We start from the raw sequence: 12,335 nt of genomic DNA, 5'->3' as shown, positions 1-12,335 counted from the left end.
AACAAGATTCCAAGGTTGAATTTCGGAAAAAGCGACGTACAACTCGATTCAAACAATCCTACAACAAGCTTCGATCAATAAGCTTCAATCAAGGTCTTTTACTATGAACTTTCTAATTATTTTGTTAAAAACATTATAATCCTAAGCATGATTAACGTTTCATAGTCTCGAATTTCGAAAAACAAATTGCATTTTGGACTCCTCCACTGGCAGTTTTTGAATTGCCCAGTGGCGTCTTTTTTTTTTTTTGGTTAATTTATATAGTTGTTAATTGATTATTAATTTTTTAATTAGGAAAAATATTGTAATCTCCTATTATTTGTTAATTATCTAATTGTTAATTTATTTATTTGTGAAATTGTTTATCCCATGTTAATTGTTAATGTGCTAATTAGTTATCTAGTGTTATGTGTTAATTAGTTAACTAATTATTAATTAGATAGTTAATATAATTTCTTGTTAAATAAATTAGTTCCTTATTACTTTAATTGTAGTTAGGAGAATAATTAATTAAAAAAATTTAATTAGTAATTAGTACGTTAAAATAATTTATCGTTAAATAAATTTGAAATTTAATATAAACTTTTAGTTAAGAAATTAATTAATTAAGTAAATTTTAATTAGATATAACTATTCACAAAAAAATATAATACAACACAATTCTCATAATTCACAAATTTTGGATAACGAATGATAAACGAGCATTGTTAATAAAATTTCACTAAAGGAATAGTTAGTTAATATAATTTTGCGATAAAGGATTAGTTAGTTACATAATTATCTGTTAAATAAATTAAGTAATTTTAATTAGATATTAATATTCAAAAATTATAATACAACACAATTCTAATAATTTACAGATTTTGAATAACGAATGATAAACTAAAGCCTTAGTTTAAGATTAGTTATCTAACATAACTTCCCGTTAAATAAATTATCTATTTAATATAAATTTTAGTTAAGAAATTAATTAATTAACTAATTAATTAAGTAAGTAATTTTTAATTAGATATTATTATTCAAAATACATAATACAACATAATTCTCATAATCCACAAATTTTAAATAAAGAAGGACGAACTAAATCCTGAATAAAAATGATAAACTAAATCTTTAGTTTTGGATTGAACATCTTTAATATAATTTCCCTATAAATGATTAGTTAATATAATTTTTCGATAAAAGATTAGTTAGTTAACATAGTTTCCCTCTAATTTCAAGAATAATGAATAATTTAGTATGTATAGATACGACATCTCCATGTATCCCAACATTCGCCCAACGATAGATCAGTACTTGATCTGTAAGATTATCATAGGCCCGAGCTATTATGGGGTGATGTTATACAAATGGGGTCGTTGCTTCCTCCCCGTAGGCTGGATATAGCGTGGATTCTTTTACACGAGCACCCCCACCTCTCCCGATCTTAGAGATACTGCTACGGGGCGGTATCCATCACTGTGTCTCTGTTGGTCGGGTACAACATGATCGGGCTCTTGTGACGGTCATGGTTGAGCGGTGGAGGCCAGAGACACACATTTCATCTCCGCACTGATGAGGCCACGATCACGCTCCAGAATATTGAGGTCATGTTTGGATTGCGGGTAGATAGAGAATACAGTTGGGTTGAGCCTCCTCTTGGTAGGATATGAACGACGGAGTTGACTACGCTCATGGGTTCATGCCTGGGGACCCTAGTGTTATCTCGGGATAGAGTCGAGTGAGGATTAGTGCCCTCTGCCAGTATTTACATAACTTGCCTCCTGCTCAAGACGGCACTCATCAGGTGGTTGTTGATTGTCATGCCCGTCTGTACTTACATTCAGGGCCATCATGTTCCCGAACACATCGGGTCCCTTTATCAGCTTGCGGTATTTGATCTTCTTGGAGGATCTGGACCACTTGGAAGAGTATAGTTAGGGTGTTGTTGTTTTGGCGTACCTCTACCGATGTCTATGCCCTCTTATAATTTTAATAAAAGAAAATGACCTTTTCAGATCTCTTTTGTGTTCTTTTCGGATCTCTTATGTGTAAGAAATGAAAATCTCTTATAAAAAGGTTATAAAACACTCCATTTGATAGAATAATGATCTTGTACTGCTAAAATACACTATCCATATTACAAAGGATGCTAAAGTACACAAACTTAATTGTTCAACAAAATCAATTTTAGACACCAATTTAAATCTAATATAGTATAAATTTTCATACGCCTCTTCTAACAGTGGTGTATCATGTGATTAGTAGGACATCATAAAGGAAAAATATATTTTCATTCTATGTATTGTAACTTTTGGGTATTTAATTCTATCAAATGTTATCGGTTGTGATAGCCATTAGATGTTGTTTAAGAAACCAAAAATTAACCGAAATGTACCGAAATTCCAGAAACCGAGATGCTTGGGACGGTTTCAAAAAGTCTAATTTTGGGTATACACGATAAAGTAACCAAAAAATTGATATGGTACAAATTTCTACAAATAACCGATCGAACCGAACCATTGATAGCCCTAACTAATGGAGCCAAATTTTGGATTCACTTGAGAAAAATGCCTCGGTAACACATTACAGTTTTTCAATTTGAACAACAGCTATTAACACCTTAAAAAAACAGCTATCAACACCAGAATGAGCAAAGAATTCCAAAGTTGTGCTCGCCTTTAAACTCAATAACTTATTGTAGTTCCAGTACTTCACCAAATTTAGGAAACGTTAAAGCTTGCTAAAAGCTTTAAGGTATTCTCATTTACTAAAACTCCATAGATTGTTCTTACAAGATGCGCCTTATAAGGACCATAGATAAAACTTCTGAACAAGCAATAGCATCAAGTACTTGCTCACATTCAGATAGGATCCAGATATATACTTAGTTCAGTTTCTTGACGGAAAGTACTGAACTTAAAATTTGGAAGATTTTGTTTATTTCTAACGAATTCAAGAGCTATTAAAAATAAAGAGAATTTCTCTATGCAGCCTCCTGAATTCAATTACAAACTTTTACTTCTCAGTCTAACATGGGCTAATCCCTTAGCAGATAAAATCTTTTATAAATACTGACAGTGATGTCTCTGGACGATTAGATTAAAAGAAGCATCTAGTCCATATATACAAGGAAAAGAGCAATGAAAGAAAAGCAAACATGAATATTGATATTTGAATGAAGAGCATAATCTGAAAGAGACATTAAAAAGCACCACATCTTGCAGTGAGTATTGTAGTGTTACCTCATAGTAATTACGAAGTAATATCCAACTGAAGCTTAGCAACCTAGCTAGCTAATAGTATGAACTTAAGTTGCTTTTCACTTATCCACGGTTATTGTTGAACTTCTCGAATTAATCTAAAGAGACATTTTTCAGACGCTCTAACAGTTCAAGGAGAAAAAGATTAGCCAATAAGCCAACAGCAGTCCACAAACCTCTTACAAAGAAGCAAACTCGGAACATGCATTCTTATCATATTACTACTCATGCTTGGGATTCTATTTAGATGGTGTGTTTTCTGGGAATGCTTTAAAATGCTGAACTTGGAACTATTGACAATCACGTTACTAAATGCTATCCAACTCACATCTTGGGTATCTATCATAGATTATAAACTAAATAGGCATGAAGATCTTGCTGTTGTGTTCATCAGAGTTTTGCCTCAGCATACTATTTCACTCCAACTTCACCAGTCAAAACTTGAGTAATCTTTAATGTCGGAACATGTCTAGATAATGCATAAGCAAATATATATCTATTTTCCGGATAAAGAGGTCTAAATATTCTAAGTATGAACCCTGGCATGTTAACTGTTAAATCTCATCAAATGATTCACAAAAGACTGACATTGAAGCCATTTAGCTGAAATATATCATAGGAATATTTCTCACGATCTCCCGAAATCAGTATCCCTTTATTAAGTCTCAGCAGTTTGTATGGCGACCAAAACAGCCTACATCCAATTCTCCCTAACTTGTGCTTGCTAGCTCTGTTTGTCCGTGTGTTACTCGTGAAACAAATTATCAAACATATAGAGAAATCAAAATCACGACTTCATCAATGACGAGAAGATCAAGCAACTTACCTGCTCTTTCAAACAGAGGTTTCAAGCTAGTAATCTGCAAATTCTTATGAACTAAAAGGAAAAGAAAAAAAGAAAAAAAGAAAAAAAGAAAAAAAGAAATTGAGTCGCCTCTAATCTACCTCTCACCATGAAGAAGCAACAGCTGCGCAACCCCTTTACTGCTGAAAGTGCAGCGCCTACAAGTCTATTTGAATCCTCACGGGTACCATTTTGATAAATAATAGGAGACACTTCTGACATCTTCTTGGCACAATCCTAGCACGGTTTTGGAAAGGCAACAACATCTGAACATAGAAGTGAACGATGGAGCATGAAGTAGCACAACCATTGACTGGACGTATCAAAAAGCATGACACAACTGATTTTGTGACCAACTTGCAGATAACAAAAATACAAAGAAAAAGCTCCTAAACAACAATGAAATCTATTATCTTTTACTGCAACTGCAAACATAACAATGGGTTATAAAAGTAAAAGATATTCATTTGAAATGTTAAACTGTCTGGCTGGTCTTGTATAGTTTCGTTAACAACCTTTAGAAATTCAACGACGTTGTGCTCTTTAAATGACAACATGAAGCCATGAACAACAATAATGTTAAATCACAAAGAGATGATCCAATTTCTGAAAACTAACTTATATAATCATTTCTGTGCCTAGAGCTTCAAAGCAGCTTTTGCCATTGCTAGCGCTCCTTCATAAGTTTGATTTCCTCCAATAAATCCACTCATATGGACAAAAACACAACCAGGAATTCCTGTTTCTTTGGAGAGTTCATCATCTCTTAAACCTCGCCACTGAGATGGAAGGGCTTTCCTGCTCTCAAATCTGTCAGGAGCTACAGCCACAGCTTGCACTCGCCAACCTTTGCTCCTATCATCCTACATATAATGAAGTCAATGTCACTTTATGCTTTCCCAATAAAATATAGAAAGAATATTGACAGACTTAATTCTTTCAGGGAACGGTGCATATCTCGAGAAGCTGTGCGGTTATTAGCTACTCTCTTCCAAGACAGTAACACTGGAATGTTTAGCAACATTATTCATGAGCATCTTTTCATTTTGTATAATATTGAAATTAAACAATAAGGCAGATCTTGAAGGAACAATTTAATTCGAAATTGCAGTTCTTCAATCTATCCAACTGATACTACCAGAAAGTATTTACGGGTGCTAAAGTTTCCAGAAGCGACCTAAAAGACAACCCCCACAGTATTACCAACTTTGCTCCTTATTTTTCCACTCGCATAAAAGAGACCCAAAAACGAAGAACTTAAACAGAAACATGAGATAAAAAACTAGATTTGGAACATAAAATGGAAAAAGAATGAAAGCAAAATGACTCAGGCACCTGATATAAGACATATTTGATGGGTGGATCAATCTTCATCTCTTCTTCCAGCTCAAACAAATGAAGCTTCCACTGTTAGACAGAAAGGTCAAGGATAAGTATTCTCAGCACAGAAACACACTAGCAGTGAATATTATTCTTCTTTTTCTTTACAAGACAAAGAATTTCATCAATTAAATACACCATGTGGGTAAAAAGTGAGTGAGTGGCTAATCTACCCCACCATACATGGAACAATCTTTTTACACCTAAAACTACATGAAGCACAAGGAACCTTTTTATACTACTTATGGCATCTCGTTTTTCTGGAATAGCTTCCCATTTCTTTCATTCCAAACAGTTCAAAAGATGCATAATGGTGATTGCGTTTCTTTCTTCATCAATCTATGTGTCTACAACTCGTCATTGTCTGCTCCACAGTCCTTGATATTTCCCAGCAACATCAGATGATGAACATGCAAGATCATGCTACTGCATAGTGATTTTGCAGTGCAACAGGATATGGTCAGTGTCTTCCCCACTTTCTCTACACAGAATATTAGGTCACTACCGTTCTCTTCCTTGGATTATTTGCAGTCAATATTGTATCCCTCATGGCACACCAAGTGAAGAAATCTACTATTTGGTGCTTTGATTCCAACATTTACTTCCCCTCTCTGGCTAACCCCATGTAACATGATTTCACTAACGACAACCTCACCCATTCCCCTCCACATCATCATCCTATCCTCTTGGCTCTCTCATAGACTCATACTACCACTGAATACCCACGACTCGGGTCCTTCACAAAATCGGTGATGTATTCCAACTTTACATGTAATTTACAAAACTTGGGGGAAGGAAATACCAAGTAGAAGGGCTCTCCCTGGCAATGAATTACAATATGTACAACTTAACAAGATACAAGAGGATCTCTGTTATTTTCATAAAGTGCATAATACATACAGAATGACTAAAAATAAAGAAAATTCAACCTTTCCTGGCATACAAGTGACATAAGAAACTAATATGCCATTCAAAAAACTTGTCGTACATATTAGACAATGAGAGCTAGGAAATTGATGGAGGATTTTTTTTTTTTTATATAAGAAAAAAATAAGGCTAATATGTAGTTCCAAATCTTCATTTACATTAGCCGCAAAAGTCATAAACTTTTGACCTTTAGTTATAACCAACACAATTGTAATGAAGCACACGCTCCCTGATGAAAAAAGGCTTCAGGTTAAGTATTCAATACTTACTGGACAAAACGTAGACCAAACTACTATCTCTCCACTAGGATCAATCATGTGTCTTGCAGAAACGCACTCCATTACAATTGAACGCGCCGGTAACCATGATCTCGCATAATAGCGGACAATCTGTGTAAACACAACCATGTTAACTCAGGGAAAGAAAGTGAACTGTACGCTTATTTTAAAACCGGTCTTTCAGAATAAAATCAAGCTGATAAATGTATTGTGCAAATCACCGAAGAGCAAAGACTGTTTGGTGCCCAAAAAAAAAAAACGCAATCTGAGAACCAACCATTACGCTGGTAGACTTCATATTACTAGCCAAAAGCAACAGAAAGAGAAAACTTCTTAGCTCTTTTGAGAAAGCCTTACATCCAAGAACTCACTGCCAGCTAATTCCATTGCACGTTGGAAAGCTTCATTCTCCCTTTCAGAAGACTGATCAGGTTCAGTCCAGTCCAAGTTTAGTTTTCCAACTCGAGAGGACAAGTGGGTATTGTTTACATATCTTGGTGGCTGGTCCGTATCGTACTGATTGATTCCATTATCTATTGCATCAATTGCCTGTATGCAATAAGCCAGAATATTAGGCTTACTAATATTGGAGACACGTTAGCTTGATCCTTAAATTATATCACATGAAATCAGCTCCCCGATGCGAGATATTAATAAGTGAAACTCGAAAATATTTGTAATAGTATCAATTCCAAAAGAAAAATAAGAATCCAATCACAACATAGATTCGCTTGAAACATCAGTTAGCTGGAAATGAAAAGAATCCAAGAAAAAATTATAACCCTCACCTCCATGAAGCTCTTGTAAACAGCTAGAAACAACCTATGCACGTCCGGATGTTCTTCATCAACTTGGAGCTCCTTTGCAATGATCTCCTTTCCAAAATGCTAAGAAACATAAAAAAGGCAAGTAAATTGAAGTTAAAAGGTATATATGAACTTAACAAGCATAAACTAGACCTAAGTGGTTTTCCAGCTTTTTTAAAAAAGTGATTTTCCAGTCGAATCAGACGAGCTTGGATATAAAATATATCTAACCAACCATCAATCTGATAAATTTTCTTAAGAACTCAAGGAAATGAAATAGATAATGCATCAGCAGAGTCAATCTCAATAGAGTCGTGACTAGGATGCAACATTCGTAGAATTTAAGCCCACTACATAATAAACCTTTTTTTTTTTTTTTTTTTTTTGGTAAAGTAATAAAATTCATTAGTAAAACATCAAGAAGATGCAAGGTTACAGATGGGAAAAGCTGGCAGGCTTGGCAAAACCTGTAGAACAATCTAAAGATATCCTATCTCTACTGAACTAGAGAAAAGGAGCTGATAAAATCTAGAAAGTTACCCACATTGTTTACAGGGGCAAAAAAATGCCAACTAAAAAGACTAACTAAACACCTAGACTTTAGAGAGCAAATAGGAGTTGAGATTCCTTCAAAGCATCTGTTGTTTCTCTCCTTCCATAGGGTCCAAAAAATTACTGCTGGGATCATTCTCCAAATTCTTTTAATGGATTTGTCAACTCTCCAGAGTATCCAGCTAGCATATGCATCTTTGATGTTGAAGGGCATTACCCATTGTAGACCAAGCATAGAGTAGAAGAAAAACCAGAGGCTAGCTGCTGCAGGGCAGTGCAAAAATAGATGGTTGACACTTTCATTGGTCTGCTTGCACATGGTACACATGTTAACAACTATTACACCTCTCCTTCTAAGATTGTCTTGTGTTAGGCATGCTTCCTTCAGTGCAGTCCAAGTGAAGCAAGTAACTCTGAGAGGCTGTCTGGTTCTCCATACAAGCTTCCAAGGCCAAACCTCTAAAAGGCTATTTTGAGAGCACCAGTTGTACATTTAAAGGATTTAAAACATATCTAGCCAATCATCAATCTGACAATTTTTTCTTCAATGCTCAAGGAAATGAAATAACTAAAGCATTTCCTATTGGAACATACCAATTGGTATGACGGATGGCTAGTCACTTACGGGATTTGCAATGAAGAGAACAACAATCCAAGCCCTAAGGATTAAAAATATATCCAGCCAATATCAATCTCACAGAAAATTCTTAAGAGCTCAAGGAAAAGAAATTACTAAAGCATCTGCCATCTGAACATATACGGGATGTAGAACGAAGAGATCAGAATCTATAATCCAAATAAGTTCAAAGGATTTAAAGTATATCCAGCCAATCATTAACCTGACAACTACAAATTTTCAGAGCTCGAGGAAAAGAAACAACTAAAGCATCTGTCATCTGAACATCTGAATTGGTAAAGCATGCCTGGTCACTTAAAGGATTCAGAACGAACAGATCTAAATCTACAATCCAAGTAATTCCATTTGATGACATGAATTATTATAATCTAATGGAAGTATTGGATTAAACATTACAAACTTCAACTTTTCTTAAAATGTGAAAGAAGACCACGTGACAATATTTATAGGACGGAGGAAAACACAGTTGAAATTCAAAACAAAAAGACATTACCTTGTAAACAAGACCAGCACTGCTGAGCTTAGTAGTGAATCCATGTCCAAAGACTTCTTCAAACCCTTTTTGGTGATGATCATAACGGTCTCGACTAGGATCATAAACTCCTCCAACATCAAGCACAGCATCAAGTGTTTCCAACACCTTTCATTCATTCAAGCATTTCATCAAACACATCACCAATTTATACCTTCCCAACCATACATCCCCGTATGTCCCAATGCCAAAAAATGCACAAGAACAAACTTAAAATATTAATCTTACTCTTTAACATCTTCAATTGATTAACAAAAGGATTGCCACATCTACCACCATTGGGTTTGTTCCTCCTCCTTATTTACATAATATACACTTACATTGGAAGTAAAACGAGAACAAAATATTATATGGGACTTCATTTGAGACTAAAGAAGAATCCTTTCATATTCAAACGAGAATACATCATGATTGTTTAAAAAAATCACTGCTTTAATTCATTCTTTATATTTTTGTTTTCTGTTTTAATCGTGCTAATTGAAAATATTACTTAAAAAATGAGAATTCCCATATTTTAGATTAGGAAAACATACACAGATTAAAAAACAGCACCCTTGGAAGATAGTCAGAAACTTAATTTGGGGAAAAAGTTAACTCCAAGAAATTAAGGGAGGAAAGAAAAAGAAATCTTTAAAATGAAAAAAAAAAATTAAGGGAAAAAATGAAATTGAGGTGGGTTTATCAGATGTTTTTTTTTTTTTTAAATTGCAAAGCTTCCATTAATTGACCTGGAATTTAATCAAACACCTTTCATTCATTCAAGAATTTAGCAAGGCCATGAGAATTATTCACTTTTTTCCGGATTTTTTTTTTTCACTTTATTTGAAAATGAGCATTTGGCCATGAAAATTCCAAATACAACTTGAAGATGTATTTGGAACTTGAAAAACACCTACAACCCTATTTTCACTTTCAGTACATTCGAACAACCAAATATTCTTTGCAAAAACTATAACCAAAACACAACTCCATCTTCAGAAATTTCCAAATAAAGTGAAAAAATATTTGGTTTCTATGGCCAAACGCCTACTTAATCAAGCACAATTCATTCATTCAAGCATTTCATCAAACGCCTTTCATTCCCTCATTCAAGCATTTCATCAAACACATTTCATTCTTTAAGCATTTCACCAAACACATTTCATTCATTCACGCATTTAGTCAAACACCTTCCATTCATTCAAGCATTTAATCAAGCACTTCTCATCCCTTTAAGCATATAATCAAACACATCACCTACATAAACTTTCCCAACCATACATCTCCATATATACATGAGTACGAACTTAAAATTATTAAATTTACCTGAGTATCACGAGTACGAACAATCTGAGCATCATAATACTTATTTGTAAGCCGAATCATGAAACACCCAAGTGCTTCATCACAATGAAAGCTACCATGATGGGTACCTACACGCTTTACATGATTTGAAGGAGAAGATACAGGCGAGAAAGATGAGGAATTAGCAGTAGCCATTAGAGAGAATAATAAAAGAGGACTTTGGGGTTTAAGCAAGTTGATGAGTTTAGGGTTTTGGAGTAGTGGTCTTGTGAAAACAGACAACATTTCTTAAACCCTTTTCTTTAAAAGAAGACTGAATGTGATGGGGTCATCAAGTTACTAAGTACGGGTGGGGCATGATACAATATTGAAAATTTTTGGTTGGTAATTTTGGTTTTTAGAAATCGCAGGTAAAATTGCGTACAATAGAGTCTTGTGCTCCGGTTATTTCTCGGGTAACCATCACTTATTCGTCTTTAATTTATATATATTCATATAATATAAAATTGATACTTCGGCTTTTTCAAGAAACGTTTCAATTATATCATATCAACACTTTTTATATATATAGAAATATTATATAAAAGAAAGTACAAGCAATTCATTTTGTTAAAAATGTATATCAAATATTATAATACCGAAATCGTGATGTTAAAAATTTCTATTTCAATATAGTATTCGATATTTACGGTACCATGCCTCCTAATGCTGAGTATGGGTCTAGAAGTATTTCGATCCGTTACATATTTGCCAATTGAACATAGAATATCCTCTACTTTTTACGGAAATTAATAGGTTTTGTCCTTGGCTAAGGAAAACCCAAAAAAAAAAAACTAACGGGGAAAGAGTTGTATATTAACTGTTGGAAATAACATTAACGGAAAGAAGGAAAAGGGAATAAATATCTTCCTAATGGAAAGGGCATAGTTATTGCAAAGTTGTAGGGCTAGTTAAGGATTCTCCATATCTCTAGGATAGGCATTGTACGATATTTGAAATTTCGGTTGAGTAATTTTGATTTTCGATTTTCAAAAGTATTATACCATTACCCTATAAAATTATTTTGATATGGTTCAGTGTCTTTAAGTTCAGTTTATTCATCGATGATGTAACGACTCACTCAGTCGTTTTGAGCTTTTTATCGTATTTTCTCTAAAATGCCCTTCCCGTAGTTTTATTTCGATATTTATGACTTGTGAGGATGGGTGACGCGGTTCCCGAGGCAATCGGGCCAGTTTTGGTTTGGTTTTAGTGAAATTTGAGTTTTCTAAGTTAAGAAAATGGAGATGTTTGACCAAAGTCAACATCGGGGGTGGATTCGTCATTTTGGAAGTTTCGTCAATTTCATTAGGTCTGAAATGTGATTTTTGACTTAGTCAAGACTTTGGTTCGGGCTCTGAGGCGTTCGGGTATAATTTGAGTCAATGGTTGGAAAGTTGAGTTTTTGATGTTTTGGAGTTGACCTTGGTCAACATCGGGTCAAGACGACCTCTTTTGAGAGTTCCGAGTGCGCGGGTAAGTTCGTAGCGCATTTTATGATAGAAATGCATATTTCGTTTGTATCCGGGGGATCCCGAATAAGTTTCGGGTGTTGCCTATTGGTTTGGGATTTGGGAGAAACCAGATTTTCTAGTTTTCAGCTATTTGGTTTCCTTATACGCGATCGTGTAGGAGGTCTCGCGTTTGCAAGGAGTGGGGACTAGGAGGGTCGCAATCGTGACTTTTTCCTCCCGTTCGCGTAAGGGAAAAATCTGGGCCATGTCTGGTTTAATGCGTCGCAATCACAATGATGGGTCTCGCAATAACGAAGTCCAATTTGTAGCTGGGCAGATTTAAAACCCCAAATTCGAGTT

At 34.7% G+C, this 12,335-nt stretch overlaps 1 protein-coding gene across 1 annotated transcript; it reads right to left on the bottom strand.

Moving 5' to 3' along the window:
• Window positions 1–4,530: 4,530 nt before the first annotated feature.
• On the bottom strand, window positions 4,531–10,818 carry LOC132626952 (uncharacterized). The gene is made up of 7 exons (XM_060341993.1): window positions 10,504–10,818; window positions 9,160–9,306; window positions 7,460–7,558; window positions 7,029–7,220; window positions 6,663–6,782; window positions 5,422–5,493; window positions 4,531–4,949 (listed from the first exon to the last, which is right to left on the bottom strand). Exons 1-7 carry the CDS (start codon window positions 10,765–10,767, stop codon window positions 4,725–4,727), a joined length of 1,119 nt encoding a protein of 372 aa, XP_060197976.1. The 5' UTR covers window positions 10,768–10,818; the 3' UTR covers window positions 4,531–4,724.
• Between the last annotated feature and the right edge of the window lie 1,517 nt (window positions 10,819–12,335).

This window comes from Lycium barbarum, chromosome 2, assembly GCF_019175385.1.
Source record: "Lycium barbarum isolate Lr01 chromosome 2, ASM1917538v2, whole genome shotgun sequence".
NCBI lineage: Eukaryota > Viridiplantae > Streptophyta > Magnoliopsida > Solanales > Solanaceae > Lycium > Lycium barbarum.
This window is presented reverse-complemented; position numbering and strand designations above follow the sequence as displayed.